At 52.0% G+C, this 17,291-nt stretch overlaps 1 protein-coding gene across 2 annotated transcripts in view; it reads right to left on the reverse strand.

Annotated features, from left to right (window-relative positions):
• Window positions 1–1,753: 1,753 nt before the first annotated feature.
• Window positions 1,754–17,291, reverse strand: part of Adgrd1 (adhesion G protein-coupled receptor D1) — a 111,073-nt gene continuing 95,535 nt past the window's right edge. For both annotated transcript variants that reach the window (XM_032886901.1, XM_032886900.1), the window contains 7 exons: window positions 15,167–15,233; window positions 14,009–14,075; window positions 5,306–5,397; window positions 3,496–3,622; window positions 3,134–3,175; window positions 2,769–2,861; window positions 1,754–1,887 (listed from right to left, as the gene is read on the reverse strand). In XM_032886901.1, coding sequence (XP_032742792.1) covers window positions 1,792–1,887; window positions 2,769–2,861; window positions 3,134–3,175; window positions 3,496–3,622; window positions 5,306–5,397; window positions 14,009–14,075; window positions 15,167–15,233 — 584 coding nt within the window. In that variant the 3' untranslated portion in view covers window positions 1,754–1,791. The remainder of the gene's footprint in view (window positions 1,888–2,768; window positions 2,862–3,133; window positions 3,176–3,495; window positions 3,623–5,305; window positions 5,398–14,008; window positions 14,076–15,166; window positions 15,234–17,291) is intronic.

Below are 17,291 nucleotides of genomic sequence, written 5' to 3' on the forward strand. Positions count from 1 at the left end.
AGCGTCGGGAGCCTATAAATAAACCACACGCTTTCACTCACGGGAGACGGGAAGCCGAGACGCATTTTGCTCTTGACTTCCCTTGATACATCAGCTACATAAGAGCGAGTATTCCAAAAAGCCGGAAACTGAGAATCCCACTGGGAATAAAGGACAGTCTGGGCCTGCCTTGCCTCTGCGAGAGCTCAGTGTGCATGGAAGGGATTACAGTGTTCTCACTACTACGGACTCAGCAGGGTAGGTCAGACCCTGGGCCACTCACTGGCGTTTGGATGAGACGCTGAGCAGAGACCACACACATTCTATAGGCAGGACATGTCACCAGATAGAGTCTCAGCATGGCCTCAACCTGTCTTGGCCAAAGGGGCTGCAGGAGGGTAGGTCACAGGGGCCCATTTGGCTGATAGATTTAAGTCTTGGCTTGGCCAAAACAAAGTCTGGTCCCATAGCCTTGTGGCTTCTGGATGCCTATAGGAGGTTGTCACTCAGGGGCTGGGGTGTGGCTCAGTGTGAAGTGCTTGCCTGGTTATGCCAGGCCCTGGCTCTATTCACTACAGTGGACGAAAGAAAAGAGAAAATTTAGGCTGTATAGATCCATAGAACTGAGTGGAAACATATTCTAAAGCCAAGTAAGGCGTGGGCATAAGAAGGGGCTGAGGGATGTCAAGGATCTCATGGGAAGTGAGAGTTTTCCAGTATTGGGGCCAGACTGGCCGTTGGACTGTGCATGTCACAGACACCTAGGTTCCTGCCACACTGGTTGGCCCTTCACAGCCTTCTCCATAATTCTCCGGGATCCCTACCCCATGAGGACCTTGTTCACAAGCCGTTGTCACAATGACTGTACTTCCCAGGGCTGAGTCTGATTCTGTCCACTCATGCCAACCCAAAGCCTACCATGGCCACCTTGGCCAGCAGCAGAGACTTGGCACGGACCCCCTAAAAGGAAGAAATCGGCCTCTGCGAGGTGGCTGTCTGGTGTGTCACATGAGGGACATCTAATATCTAAGCTATCTGGTGCCTGTTGACGCTTACACGGAGGAGGCATGTCTAAGCAAACCCTAGGGGTAGCCACAGTCCCAGAAAGCCAGGAGATGCAGGGGCAGGGGGATACCCAGCAGGGGAGCTCAGCTTAGGAGGAGGTCGTGGACAGTAGAGAGGCTCATGTTTGAAAAGGACATTCGAAGGCTGACTTTAGGTCCGTCGAGGAACAGCTTGCAGAGAAGAGGCTATGTCAATTCCCACACAGTGGTTCCAGAACTGGCTGTAGGGCTGGGAGGATGGTGGCTCAATGAGTGTCCCCTTATGTGAAAATGTACATTCCAACTGGTGCCTCATTCCCCCACATGGCTGGGTCACCTCTGCTGATCCTCTGGAGAGCCACAGGACGTTGAGTACCCCTCAGGACTCTGGGTCTCCTTCAAGACCGAGGCTGTGTCTTCTTACAGCTGCATTTTTATGTCATTTAACGCAGTCTTGCTGGTACAGTGCTCTGCACACATGGTAACAAGGGAGTCTCGGACTTAGTGGTCGCCATGGGCTACTCTGCGCTCTGGGGTCCACAGAGGACAGAAGTGCCTACCATACCAGGGAAGGAGGGCCACATCGTCGCTGGCCACACCACCCTGAGTCCACTTGCAGTGCAGGCAGGACATTCTGCACAGTCATAGGTAGGGGCCATTACCCTAGGCCGAGGCATCAAGGAGGAGAGGGACCCATGATGGAGTCAGGGTATACACTTTGTTTCTCTGCTTCGGGGAAGGCACTTCTTTTGAATGGCGGCCGCCCTGTTCATACAGCAGATAGGTCTACACGGTGGGCAGAATGGCTGCTCTTGTCCCAAGGGCTTAGCTTTGTAGATGCCGTGCCTGGCCGGGTCCCGTTGACCTACAAACCACAGAGAGAGGTGTGAAGACAGTTTCCTGAGGTAGAACTCATTTCGTGGAGTGCAAACAGGTTTGGGTCTGGGGCTGTGTGAGGACAGGGGGCCCCTTCTGAGACACAAAGCTCTGAACAACCTCAGAGTCCAGACCAGAGGATCCTGTGAAGGTTCCTACCCTACCAAGCCCAGGTTTTTAACCCTTCAACAGTCATGCAAGGTTTCTTTGTGGAAGATGCCATGTACAGGGAACTTCTGGGACTGTTCCACAAAGCTAGGCCTCATCTTTGCTCCCATGAGGTTATTCCCACGAAGGGACAGACAATGCCCCTTAGGCAAATGGCCGAGGTGGGAGTTTGACCACGACTCAGTGACACTTCGGTTTAGGGCCATCTGGGAAGGAAACGCTAGAACAGAGGCTGTCGACCCTTCTGGGGGTTGCATATCAGATATTTGCATTCCAATTCCTAACCAGCAGAATTACAGTTATGCAATAGCAACGAAAATAATCTTATGGTTCAGGGGTACCACAACATGAGTGGTCACAGCGTTAGGAGGGTTGGGAACCACAGCTCTAGAGCAAGGTGTTAGTAGATGGCAGATAAGTGGAGTGTATGGAAGGCGAGGCCCTTCCAAGGGCCTGGAGAGGAGGGGGCTGTGAGTGGACTGCTGTATTTAAACATGGCTTCCAGCAGCCAGCATCCCCCATTAAGCAGAGGCCATGTCCACCTGCAAAGCAGGCTTGTCGCCAGGTTGATAGCCAGTATGGCTGGTCCTGGTAACAGGCACACTAACCAGAACCCTGACGATGGCGAGGGGAAGGAGGAAGGCATTTGGGAGAGGTTTATCGAAGCAAAGGGAAGGGACTCAAGGGTTCCATCTGACTCACAGTGTCCGAACTGGAAGGCTTCGTGTTCGCAGTATGGGTGGAGCTGCTCGTGAGGGACCAGACTTTCATCTTGTGCTTGAAGGCAGCTCTCACCTTCAAAGGCAGAAGGAGAAACATTAGAGACGTTGATATAGCAAACTCTGAGGGGTTATTGTCAACGGCCTCTAGAGGCTTGCTGGGTATGAGTCTAGTCCCAAGCAAGGGCAGGGACATCAAAGTTGTTACCAATGTCAACATCGGAGTCAGTGGTTCCTACGCCGAGCCTGACAAGGGTTATATTACCCTAGACAATACTGCCCTTCTCCCTGTGCCCTTACGGAAGCGAAAAGCTAATTGGAGCTGTCAGGGGGTAGGGATGGACATACCTCTGAGTTCAGGAGACAGTGAAAGAGAAAGATGAAGAGGCCCTGGGAAGGAAGGAGAGAGAGCATCAGAGCCAGTGACATAAGGTCCCTCCATCACATAAGCCTGAGGTTGGCGTGGGCACAGCTCACTGTGGGGGAGGAGGCAGGCTCAGGGTGACCCAGAGTCTGAGGTCAGCATCCCCAGTGTAGGGAACTTTTCAGATGACTCTATTCAGGGAAGGACAAAGAGCCTAATATCATCTCCCCAACTCCCAAGCAGAGGACACCAGACTCCCTCTTAACCAGGTCTTGGTCTTCAAACCCTGCTGGGATGACGGGAGCCAATGGTGTCCCACGCCTGTTGGCCTGCAGGCTTTTCTTACCTGGGAAGAGTTGAGTATAGCAAACATGTATTGGAAGACCAGGGCCCGGTCACTGACGGCAAGCACCCCAAACACCCATGAGGTCCCCAGGATGGGTAGCAGCACAGCCACAGCCTTGGCTGTCAACCTGAAACCGAGACAGTGACCTTCATGTAGGCAGTGGGCAAGCAAACCAGATCAGGAGGACCTAAGGGTACCAGGTCTGCTGTGAGAAGAACTGGCTCAGTGGGGAATGAGACTGGCTTGTCTGGGGACACCTGAGGGCATAGTAGGCAGTGGCTTCCTCAGTGGATCTGCTGACATCACCCTGCTAACCCAGAGCACGTTTATCTCTGAAGCCCCACAGAGCTCAAACGGGGCCAGCACTTGGTGGCTCTTCTGCAGAGGGGCCTAGGTGATGAAGATACCTCCTGGCTGGGCTCTGGGAGAGGTGGTGGGTGGAAGAAAACAGTAGAAGTATAAATGTCAACTGGGCACAGTGCCAACCTTGGTAGTGTAGGTGCCAGGCTAAGATAGGAGCAAAGGACTGGGCTGGGTGTGAGAGCTGGTGATTGGTGACCCTGCCCCCTGAAGGCCAAAGGTCTGAGGGTAGAGTGAGGAGGAACAAGCCCTATCCTGGTGGCAGAGGGCAGAGGACAAATCCAGGCTCCCCCACCCCTCAGACAGAAGATGAACAGAAATGCCCTTGGCCCCCACGAGCTTACTTCCTCATCCAGACACAGCCTAGAAGGTTCCAGGGACAGAAAAAGCCCAAGAGAGCCGACTCCACTTGTCAAGTTAATTTACGATGTTTAGAATAATTATCTCATCGATTTTTTTTTTTTTGTGGCTTGTAGATAGTTTTTTGCTTTTTTTTTTTTTTTTAAGTCACTTACAGGATGCCAGCAGCCTGATATCCTAGCTGTCACTTCGAGAGCTCCCAAGTCACCAGTGAAGGGGTCCTCAGCCTTGATCCTTAGGATTCAAGGTGTTTACAGTTCTCTATGGCCCAGGAGGGCTGTGAATCTTGGGTCCTTGAGTCTCATAAGTGAATCCTATCCCATTAGGCACAAGGCCTGGCAATTGTCACCATAGTCCCACGCCCACCCCATGTACAGGAAGGAAGAGACTCTGGCCAGTGTGGATTTGGGCATGAAGCCCATACAGAGAGGAGGAGAGGCTCAAAATGGGGACTGAGCCCAGCAGACAGTATCTCTGTGAATGGGGTCTCTACCAGGATCGGGACTTCATGGTCGCTTATGTCTCCCTCTGCCACATCCAGTTGGTACAGGTTTTTCTGACATTTGCCATTGGCAGGTCCCAGTGGATAAACACCAGGAACCCAGGCAGCCTCAAGTGGCATATCAGTCCCATGAGGTATGGGGTATTAAGACTTCCCTTAGTGGCAGTCCAGTATGCATGGAACACTGCTTGCCGGGGTTTTTCCCTCACAAGGCGTCCCTTGGGGATGGTCCTGTTGGTCCCTTTCAACTGTGAAGGAAGCAAATGGCAGAGGGGCCCTTTGCTGTAGGAACTAGAAATCAGAACTTCCTATCCGGAGTCTTTGTCTCACCTCCTTCCAGCCGTCTCTCATCCTGACTGAAGATGTCTCAGGAGGGCATCTATACATGGCCCCCATGGCTGCCCTGGGACCTTGCATCACCGAGATAAGTAATGGAATAAAGACCCAAACCAAAGGCTGTCCATGTAGGGCCTTGAGGATGCAGAGCCAGTTGAAGACTCAGATGCTAGCCCTGGGGAGCAACATTGCCTGTCCCTCCCGAAGCCTTCAGTAGCCCCCACGGGATGTGAACAGCTGGGGTCAACTCACTTGAAGGCACTGGGGTCCCCGTGTATCTTGTAGCTGTCGGTGCTGATGTGGGAGATGACCCTTGTCACAGCAACCAGGATAACAATGTTGACCTGCAAGGGGGGAGAGAGGGAGGCAGTAAGGAGCCAGACCCTACCCACGGGGCACCGGAACCTGCCCCACAGTAGCCACTCCGTAGCCCACAGGGAACACAGAGGGAACAAACTCAAGACAGGTTTTCCGGCTTTGAGCAGGACAGATGCCACACAAGCCTACCCTTCTGTCTGCCCCTGAGCAAAGACAGACAAGGCAGAGACTCAGTTCTCATCCCACCAGCATCGGAGCAGGACGAATGAGTGTGACCTCTGGGGGTCAGATAAACCAGCCCAATGCTCATCTCATGCTTGCTCACTCCGCTTGACCCTGGACACCTCTGTGGATCCTGGGAATCTCTGCTCCCCGCTGAATGAGAAAGACCGGCTGCTGCAAACCAACCAGGCAAAGAGGAGATGCTCCGTTGGCCCGGTCCACATGTGGCAGCTGGCTCTCGTCGCCTGCACATGTGATGTTGGAAAGCCATAGCCATATTGGGTGTTATCTGTGCCCAGCCTTGCCCCTGCTCCTGGGTGGGGACTGCTGGATGGCTCCCATGCAGAGTCAGACTCATGCTCTCGTTCAGCTCCTCCCTCACCTAGCAGGAGGTGGGGGGTGGGGTGACTTCCCTCAGTTTCTCTCTCCTTGAGGGGACGCTGGGGGATTGTGAGAGCTATGTGCCGGCCAAAGCCTACTCCCTTAAGTATTAAAATCATCGTGATCCTCATGAAGCCTGCTACAGGCTCATGACCTGTCAGAGTCTTCACCATGAGGACTGACTTCCTGAGAGGCTGCTGGCCTGCCCAGCCTTGTAAACACCGGGACCTGGCAATCCTAGAGAGGCTGGCAGTCAAGACCTCCAACCTCACAGCCCTGAGACAACATGCCTGCATTAGTAGCCCAGATGGACGAGCCCCAGCCATTCCGAGGATCCCGCCCATACCCGAACCCCAGCATAGAACGCCTGATATGGGGGAGGGGGGATGTGAGCTGCTTTTCCCCTTCTCCGGTTCCAGCTGGTACTTTTCCACTCCAGCCCTTTCCCTCTGCCTCCTCCCAGCTCCCATCAGTCATCCAGAGCCTTTTGTTAAAGGTTTTCAGATGAGACAATTCTGGGTCTGTGCTACGCAGTTCCCAGAGAGAGAGAGAGAGGGAGAAAAAAAAAAAAAGAAACACTGAGGCGCTGTGGGTACCTCCCCTGTCCTGTCTAGACTCTTGCTTATTCTACCGTCAGACAAGAACAAAAGCTTAACCATCACCTTCCCTCCGTGCCTGTTGCCCTGGGTAACAACAGAGTCTCCCAAGGTCGGAGAAGATGGGAGAGGTTAATGCATGGCCAGCTAGCACAGTGTCACGCAGTGTCCGGTAATTCGGTTGCTCTCCAGCCTTCCTACAACAGATGACAGTGGCCAGAAAACTGCCTTTGACAGGAGCAAGGAGAGACAGTAGGGGGTAACAGGACACTGGCTTTTAGACTTAGTTGTATCCGTACTTGGACAAGCTATTCAGGGTGACTGATTCCAGAGATGGGGGTGTCACCCCCCGACCACCGTGTCACTGACGCAAGAGAGCATCCTGCTGTCTTCAGTCGCGGTGCCCCAGGCTGTGTGTGCCATGTCCCACAGAGCATCTGCTGTGTCACTGAGGGAGATTGGAGAACGTGCAGCCCCAGGTCACAACGTCACAGAACCTTCTGGCCCACTGCCATTCAGAGGATTTTCTCAGGTGTCAGTTGGGGGGAGGGGGAGGTGCCTTTTCATTTGTATACCTATGGTTCATTTCCAGAGTGATGGAGTTTTAACAACACAATTCTCCTTGCCTTTCCCCTGATTTGGGGGGCAGAGTGAGCCACTTTCCCACTGGCGTGCTGCCAGCCTGTCCCTTTCTCTTTGGGAACGTTCAGCTTGGCTGTCTCACACACCTGCAAAGCCTGCTGGCTGACGGTTAGAAGCAAATAGGTTTTGCATCAGTGGATTACAGATGTGGACCCTGGGGCTCTGTAGGTCATAGCTAGGACACAGCCCTGGTCCTTCTGCCTGCCCAAAGCTCTAAGGTCCTGTGTCCCCTGGAGGAGACACTATTGGGGTGCACCTAGAGTTGGTGGCGCCCAATCCGTAGTAAAACCATAGTGAACGAAAAGCAAGTGCCAAGCCCGCTGCTCCCTTGGGGAGAGCTCACAGTTGGGGACAGGATAGTAGACATGGGCAAAGATTGTTCATATATCCTGATTTTTTTTTCATCTGTTCCTAAGATTTCTTCTCAACCATGTCTGTTGACAAATTTAAAAATCAAATTGCCTAACTACCTTTTAATTTGGAGCAATTATAAATTAAAAGGAAAATTACCCGAAACTCGTTTCTTGGTGAACATGTCAACAGCGAGTATCCCTGGGGGCCACAAAGCTAGGTTCTACTGACTCGGGGACAGTGATGGGCCTCGGGGAGAGCCAATGGGATTCTGTCTTCGGGAGAGATTCTGAGACCCTTGTCTGAGGTCAGAGGTCACGCTACCCAGCTACTCTTATGAGCTTGCAAGCTACATCACGACATGAGCAGGCCACACGAGCTCAAGGTCACAGTGTCTCCTCTGGACACTGTAGAAGGTGATTCCAGTTCAGACCTCCTCCGATCAGAGACCAGAGACTTAACTCCATATTCCCTAACTTCCTAAACCAGGCTGCCAACAGGACTATCCACTCAAGATGGAGTGTTTCGCAAACATGTAAATGCGGCAAGCGATCACTTCGGGATTTTTCTGGACTGATCTCATCGAGAGCCACACGGTATCCCAACAGCAGCTCATATTGCTGTCTGTCCCAACTCGTCACCATTTCCCTTTTTATAGGGTTCTCTGGGGTTTGTTTCTGCCCTCAACACAGCCAGGGTGTCTGGTTTCATCTGGAGACCTAGGACCTGGTCCACCATGTCTGTAATGAGTTATCTACATGTCTGTGGTTTTGTATCTGTTGCTGTGCCTGTAGGCAGTGGCTTCAGGAGTCTCGAATCTGTGTAGTGAGACAGGAGGCAGTGGCTTACGAATCACATAATCTTGAGTTTCGCAGAAATACCAAGGAGAGTGGGCCTGGCCCCTTGGCTGCACTCTGCTCTCTCTGGCCTACATTCTAGAGGAACTGGAAAGACCTGGATTGGTTGTGAGGCTGTGTGAGGTGACTCTCAGGGACTTGGCCTCGATGTGCACAACCTGTCCGGGTGGGGACAAAGCTACTAAGGGCAAACACCAGAGAGACGATTCCAGAAGGGAATCGTGTTTCAGAAGGGAAGAATAGAACTGCACAGCAGACACTCAAAATAGAGCCCGCAGGCCAGGATGACCCAGGAAAAGATCACTGTGACTTCTGGGGAGGAAGGAGGAACGGTAGCTGAGGTCTCTGGGATTGGGCCAGGATCTGCAGCTCTGTCAACTTAGGGTGATCTAGGAGCTTGTGGGATAAACAAAACCAGGAATGTTCACAAGCATTTTACATGGAGAAATTATCCACATCTGTATACATATACAGACATTATAGGACGTATATGATATATAGGTATATGATGTAGATGTGTGTGTATGTGTGTGTGTGTGTGTGTGTGTGTGTGTGTGTGTGTGTGTGTGTGTGTGTTCCTCGGTGGTATGTATCTATGACCCACCATCCCTGTGTCTGCTGGGAACTCTATGTATAGTCTTGCACGGGGCTGTTGACTTGTGTGTCTGTAGTTTTGTGTAGCCATGACTCTATGACTCTCTTTATAGCATTGATCTATGTGCCTATAGTTCTGGTTATAATGTGTCTAGGTGCCTGTAGCTCTGTATAGCCATGGATCTATATACTCATAGCTCTTTATATCTGTGGATCTATGGGCCTGTATCTCTGTGTCTGTATTTGTGGACATACACTTGTAGTTCTGTGTATCAACCTATGTATGGACCTGCAGCTCTGTGAGTCTGTAGATCTACGGGCCTATAGCTTTGTAGATCTGATCTATGGGCCTGTAGCTCTGCGTCTGCATCTACATATTCATGCGTCCATACTTGGATTCTCAGGGAAGACAGAGACTTTGAGAACCCAGAATCTCTTCCCTTTCTCAGATCTGGAGCCACTGTCGTCCTTTTCTGGTTGGGACAGGCACAGACCAGACCACTGTGGGACACAGGCTTCAATACCCTGTAGAGCCACCAGACAGAGGAACTGGTAAGATTGAGTGAGTTCAGTCCCTGGTAATCTCAGAGATGGACAGGAGTCGGGCTACTCCCTATCCATTTCTGTAGCTGATCTGAAAGTAACCACAACACCCACTGAGAGGACCATGGCAATCTGTCACATAGCATAAACGCCAGGAATCTCCATGTTAATGAGGTATCTAGTAGGCCCTAAGCATTCAGCCAATGAGCTTCCCTTCCTGGGCATCCCTTTCTGCAAAAGGTATTTAATCCCTGCTTCACCATCAAATAAACCACTCTGAACTAGCAAGTGTCACCTCCTCACTAAGGGCCATCATGGGGAAGAGCCTCGTCTTAAAGAGTCGTGTCTAAATCTCCCTGGGAAGGCCTTTTCTTCCAGCCTCTCAGCACTTCAGAATCAGACCAGTTCGGCTCGCTCCAGGCTTTGCCTTTGCCCTCTCCACCCTGCACACAGATGCCTGGAGAGAAAGGTAGACCCTGGGTTCCCAACTCCCTCTCTTGGTGCTATACCTATGGCACTCGGGCATCCAGAAAGGAGACCGGAAGCCACTGTAGACTACCTGAATCAGACTTTGCTGTGCCTTCTCCCAGCGGGGAGTGGGGAGGGAGACCAGGGTACTCCGAGCTCCCCCAGTGGAGAAGCAGGGTGCTATATGACAATACCTATTCTCTTCCCAAAGTCTCCTGTCATGGTTGGGGACATCAGTGTCCACGCTCTTTGGGCTGACTTGCACTCCTCTGTGACCAAGCCTCAATCCCATAATGTTATAGTGTCACTGCACGTTGAGGTGAGGGCATTCAGAGAAGTGATGTATTAACGGGGGTCGTTGTAATCAAACAGCTATGGCCCCATACAGGTGGATGGCCAAGGAGAGAAGAGACCGGGGCCCAACCTACGAGCCTTTGATTTCAGATATCTGGCCTCTGTGACAGTAAGAGAATAATGTCCTTCATTCAAGCCCCTGCCCTATGCTACTTTCTTGCAAGAGCTTGAGCAGTTAAAGCCCTGGGGAACTTCTAGTCTATTGGACAGGACAACCTTTAGAATCATCAAATTGGATGGGGCAGAGGGGGATGGTCCTGATGCCGAAGGGCTTGGTTCTGCTTTTGTCTTTAGCTCAAAGCCTAGGAAGCCCTCAGTGGCCCATCGCTGCCCATAACCTCTTGAGCCTTCAGTCCAGCCCTTACTAGCACAGGTGAAGCCAGTATTCTGACAGAAGCACCCCACTTTCTAAAGTGGCTTTACCTGAAAAGTTTGCAAGCCAGCCGGGCACAGTGGTGCAGACCTTTAAACTCAACACTTGGGAGACAGAGGCAGGTGGTTCTCTGTGTTGGACGGAGGCCAGCCAGCCTGGTCTACCGAGTGAGTTCTGGGACAGCCAGGACTGCACAGAGAAAGGCACTGTCTGGACTTGAGAGGTGGTTGCAAAGAACCAGAGTCCGTTCCCAGCATCTGCATGGGGTGCCTCATAATTGCCTTCAGTTCAGACTTTAGCCTTCCTGGGCGCACGCACACAAACACACACACACACACACACACACACACACACACACACACACACACACGCAATAAAATAAATAAATAAAAGTACATCTTTAGAACTGTGCTAGCCTAGTGGAGTGTTTTTAGATGCAGACAAAGTCTAAGCGTGGGGCGGACATCCCCCACGGCTCCCCAGGGAGCCGCCATTCACGAGCATCCGCCCCACATTTTCTCTGCCATTTCCCTCTTGCAAGAGAATAAGTGCCCACAGAGAGCTTTTACACAAATGGGGTCAGGCCATGCTTGACATCCAAAACTTGCTTCCTTCATTTGGAAGTAAGGCGGAGCACTCCTGGGTGAATGAGGGCATGGCTCAGGAGGGTACAAACCCCACCATCTTCTGAGGTTGGGGGGGGTACAAAATGCCATCCCGTCTCTATGCCAGGACCCAGCCGGAGGTCTGGCAGTCAGCAGAACCAGCTACGGCATGCCACCCGGGATTAGCCAACTTTTTCTTTTCTTTTTTCTTTCTCTTCTTTTTCTTTTTTTCTTTCTTTGTTCTTTGCCAAGGGCTAGGTAGTAAATACTTTGGGCTCTGAAGGCCGCAGCGTCTGCAGCAGAATGTCTCGTCTCTGCTGAGCTGCTGCAGACACATTGTAAATCAGCAGGCGTGGCTGTGGCCCAAAACCCGCCCTCAAAGTAGGCACGGTCATGCTGCCTGCCCTTTACCGTGGATCCCTTAGAACAGCGTTCTCAACCTTCCTAATTCCTAACACTTCTAACCTTTAATAACGTTCCTCCTGCTATGCAGTGACCCCCAACCATAAAATTATTTTGGTTGCTACCTCATAACTAGACTACTGTTATGAATCATGGTGTAGATATCTGTATTTTCTGATGGTCTTAGGTGACCCCTGTGATGCCCCACTAGATGCCCCCCACCACCACCAGGCTTTGCAACCCACAGGTTGAGAACCACTGCCTTGGAGGCTTTGCACACCTCCCTCTCAGCTCTGCCCTGCCCTACTGTTCAGGAAGGGACTGATGACCCAACATTAGCCATCACTAAAGCAAACCGGGAGGGTTTACAAGCTGTGACTTCTAAGCTTCTGCAGCTGTCATTCACGCCTATTGTCTAAGGGCGCTGGACGCAGATCCTTCTCATCCCAGCATCAGAAACTCAATATCCCTGTGTGTCCCAGGCTCATGAGGTCCTGGCTATAACTCCCAGAAGTTATGCTACCTACAGCACACTGCTCGCTTCTCTGTGCGTCAGTCATTCTTAACCACAAACTCCAGCCACACCATGTGATGCTTAAAGATTCCCCTATTAGACTGGCTCTACCTCATCCCTGGTTTAGACCTTACCGACCTCTTCGAAGGTAATTCCCGCCATGCTGAATGGGACCCTCTCTAGACCCTGCGGTTGTCCCTGCTGGATCACAGCTTCCACTTCCTCGAGGTTCCTTTTCCCAAGAGGCCATTATAGCAACCAAGCCCTGGGAGCCACAGATCACCTCAGGGGACTGACCTATAAACATGGTTTCTGGGCCAAGCCTCAGTCAGGATCCAGCCTAGCTAGTAACCTCAAAGCTAGCACGGTCTCCCACTCTACCCCACGTACCACCAAGAACCAAGGAGACTGCTTCCAGAGCCCTGGGTCCTATAGACCCCTGCCGAGCAGAGTTTCCAGTGGGAAGAGGGGTAGCGAGTTCAACAGACTGCATCTGGGACCACAGTGGTCATGTGTATAGCAGGAGTCACATGCCTAGTGACGGCATCTGGCCTCCCTGCCCCAAAGGGTACTGCTGCGATCACAGTTTGCTCCCTACCCTCTGCAAACCCTCAGCCAAGAAGGCGACATTGTGCCCATTAGCATAAGCGCATCAGGAGTTTTCATGAAGATGTTCAGCATGTCCCTCCGTTTCCTTTACAATTAACCGCCAGGGTCCTGCCTCAACCAGTGCTGGGGGTGGCCACACAGATACACAGTCAGGAAAAGGAGATGAGAGAGATGGGGTTACAAGCCTTTTGGAGCATGTGTGTAGGTGGAGGGAGAGGGTGGACCTCAGATGAAGTCACTCCATCCTTTATCTGGTGAGATGTGAAGTCTGGTGTCACTTGAGATGCGAGGTCAGTTTCCTCCCTGCTATCAAGGGTGGGGGCTGGGAGACCCCATCTTAGGGTTAGCAAACCAGCCTACTGATACTGCACAAGGGGTATCCTTTGGGATTGGTTAGCAATGCCCCCTTGGGACCTATATAAGGCAGAACACCCTGCAAAGGTAGCAGGGTTAAAGGCAGGATCTTTGGAACTTCAATTATGACTAATTATGACTCAGACTAGACAAGAAGCCCTGCTCGGGGTGTGTGTGTGGGGGATGTCCTGACCCCTATGACTACACCAAGTAGTCTGTGAACTCCCACATCCTCAGACATGAGCATCAGCACACAGGCACCGAGGGCAGCGGGAGGAGGTAGCCATGGTTACGAGAATGCTGTGTGGGTCTGGCTGCTCGCTAACCCCCTGCAGCCCTGCCACAGAGAGTAGCCTCACACAGGTGCCCCGTGTGGAGCTGTGTGGCTGATACTGTAGGCTCTATGTCCCTGGCCATCCTCACTGTCGCTTGTTTCTGAATCTTCACTTACACGTATGGGGTCCCCAGGAGTCCCTCTAGGACACCAGCCTTGGAGTGCTGGGACTCTCTGAGATGTCTGTGCGTGCCTCTGGGTCTGAGCTCAGTGGAGGTACACTGAGGGCTTGTTGGGGCTGCTCCAAACTCAGGGCCTTTCTGAGGCTATGGGTAACCAAAGCTCAGAGTCACTCATCCCCTGGGGTGAGGGTGGGGGTGACAGCAAGCATAAACAAATGAGTATCTGTATGAGGTTGTATCTTGGGGTGTGTCTTCAGGGAGCCTAGCACAGTCAAAATGGCCCTGCCCCTGACTTGCCTGAAGTGGGGGGACTTACCACAATGACCAGCAGAGCCGGGCCCACAAAGGCCCAAATGGCACCACTCTCCACAGACAGCCAGCAGCTGTGGAGAGAAAAGGATAACTTGAGCAGCCTTGATCACAGAGGCACCCCCACCCCAAAGCCTAGCCGTCAACAATGGCAGGGCCCCAGCACAGAGAAAGGATTCGTCGGGTTCCAGGTACCGACTCTCACTCCCACTCTTCATCTCCAAGCCATCCCCATGGTGATCTCATGAGTCTCTTTCTCGGAGAGGATTTCTCAGAACTGATGCCTGGGTCAGCCGCCTCTGACGAGTCCAGCCAAAGCCCAGAGTAGATTCTCAGTTTCGCTACCACAGTAAATGAAAAGCTACACTGGGAACTGGCTTTGGGTCTTTGCAGAGCAAGTCAAATTTTTGGCCAGGAAGGTGCCTCCGGTCGAGCTCAGAAAACTGGTTGGCCACCCGCCACATCTGCCCTGCAAGACTTCTAGCCAAGCAAGGACTATAAGACCCATCTGCCTGTATACCCCAGGCCATGTTTATTTGCATAATCTCATATTCCATCAACTGGATGCTGCACACTTAACTGATCATCCAAGAAAGGCCTGAAGGCCACAACATGGGCTTCATGGGTGGCCAGAGCCATGCCTCGGGGATTAAAAAATTCCCATCAGGAGGATCAGCGGGCAAAGCACTTGTTGCCAGACTCCTGATATCCTGAGTTAGTACCTCAGGACCTGTGGTAGGAGAGAAGGGACTCCTGAAGGTTGCCTTCCTACCTCCACCTATGTGTGAGCATGTGTGCTCACACACCTACCCACACTATGGTTCCTTTTTCGTTTGGTTGGTTTTTTTGTTTCTGTTTTTTTCCGGACGAAGTTTCTCTGTGTAGTCCTAGCTGTCCTGGAACTCAGTATGCAGACCAGGTTGGCCTCGAACTCAGAGATCCGCCTGCCTCTGGGTCCCACAGGCGCTACCACTGCCCACTTGACATTGATGAGTCTAAGGGCATAGTGGGATTGCCCTTACTCTCACTGGGAGCCAACTGGTGCCCTCTCTGCACCAGGATGAACAGGGACATCTGAGATCAGCACAGTGAAGCACTCTCCAGACCCTTCTCTGCCTGTCAACCTTGTAGGCATGCTCAGCTTAGAGGACACAGGGTCACTTACCTGTCACTTGTCCCATAGCTGTCCATAGAGGATGATACGGAGATGATGCAGATGAGGAGAGGGCACCCTGTGGAGAGACAGAGATGTCACACGTCCTGCTCCCATCCCCTCCTGTCCACAAATGCCAGTGCTCGACTCCTGGTGACAAAGGTACTGGGGACTATGGCTGAGCACTGGGCATGGAGTATTGCTAGGCACAAGGATCTTGAGGGCTAAGCCAGAGGTCACACACACACACACACACACACACACACACACACACACACACACACAGCGCCATGTTTTGGTTCTACATAGGAACCTTAGGGGTGTGAGATAGCCTAGGACTTAGGGCTTGGTGATCCACGGTGACAAGAAGGGAAGGTTGAGGTCCTGTTTGGGCCATGATTCCTAGCTAAGTCAACTGACCCACAAGGTGCACATGTGAGTGGTTGAGGACATTTTGTGAGTGTTAACAGAGATGTGTGTCCTGCACATTCAGCAGGCAGAGGTCCAGGCCTCGGTTGAGCACTCCACGCTCCACAGGTTGGCTCCCTAAGAGGCCGTCAGCTGAGAAACCACTCCACAGCCACGGGGGAGGGGACAGTCTTGGGTCAGACTGTCAAGTGCGCTGCTCCTTGCTGCCAGTGTTTGAACCCACAATTCTCTAACCAGGCACTCAGTTCCACATCTATGAGGCCAAGAGCCTGGCTCCTTCCTAGCTCGCAGTCATGCGGCCCGTGACTGGCTCACTGAATCGTCAATCGCCCAGTGGCCACAGTAATTGGTTGAAAGATGGACATGTGACCCAGATGAACCAATAAGACTCCAGCAGGGACTGTCCGGGAGGAAAAAACTGTCCCCATGGGCCATTGATAAGACAGACAAGGCTTGTGCAGTCACCTTAGCATCACGGGGGAGTTTAAGAAAGCTCCGGGCTCTGCCGATGAGGACATCAAGAAAGGCAAATCTAGGTTGTGGAAGCCCATAGATCAAGACCTACCACCATGGGCCTTTTTTTTTTTTTTTGGTTCTTTTTTTCGGAGCTGGAGACCGAACCCAGGGCCTTGCGCTTCCTAGGTAAGCGCTCTACCGCTGAGCTAAATCCCCAGCCCCAACCATGGGCCTTTTTGGCTATAGGAACCATTAAGTTCCCTTTGTGCCTAAGCCGGCTTGAGCTGAATTTGTTTTGCAAAGCCTCGTCAGACTTCTGGAGAAGCAGTGGAAGGGAGGTCTGAGAACAAACTAGGAAAACATTTAGACCAGCAATTCCCAGAGCATTCCATCTCCCTGCCAAGAAAGGACTCCGGGTCAAACTGCTCTTAGAGCCAGCCAGCCCAGAGCGAGCTGACCGCTCCCTGCACTTTAAAAGTTCAGAGGATATATATATATATATATTCGGATGTGAGTCTCCACCAGGAGGGAGCTGCTCGGCGATCTTTAGCTCAGCTGTGGCACGGGTTTTCGCTCTGGAAAACACACCTGAATTTTCAGGCTGATCCCTTTCGAATTCTGCAAATGCTTTCAGGCACTTGGCATCTTCTACAAGCTCAGGATCTGGTACCCTTTACCCTTGCCCCCGCAACAGGGGGCAAAGAGTCAAAAGAATTGTCCCCATACCACACTGCCAGATCCTTCCTTGGAGTGTTCAAGAGAAAGAACTTGTAGAACAGTGGTTCTTAACCTGTGGGCCGTGACCCCCTCGGGGGGTTGGTGGGGGTGTCAAACGACTCTTTCCCAAAGGTCCCAAGGTCTGATACCCTGCACGTCAGATATTTACATTATGACTCCTAACAGTAATAAAATTACAGTTTTGAAGCAGCAACAAAATAGCTTTACGGTTGGGGGTCACCACAACATGAAGAACGGATTAAAGATTTACAGCATTAGGAAGGTTGAGAACCACTACTCTAGGGAAAACTATTTCTCAGCTTCAACCAGCGTTGTGTGAGGGCAGCCTAGTGTCTCCACCCCACAGCTCTCTAGCGCCCCCTATAGACGGCTGGCTTCATGCCTCCACTTTATACCAAGAGAGTGGTTTGGGTCTAGCTCCCCCTCTTCCTCCTCGTCCTCTCCCTCCTCCTCCTTCTTCCTATTTTTTGTTTCTCAGAGATAGGGTTTCTCTGTCTAACAGAGCCCTGGCTGC

The sequence above is a fragment of the Rattus rattus genome, chromosome 16 (assembly GCF_011064425.1).
Source record: "Rattus rattus isolate New Zealand chromosome 16, Rrattus_CSIRO_v1, whole genome shotgun sequence".
Taxonomy (NCBI): domain Eukaryota; kingdom Metazoa; phylum Chordata; class Mammalia; order Rodentia; family Muridae; genus Rattus; species Rattus rattus.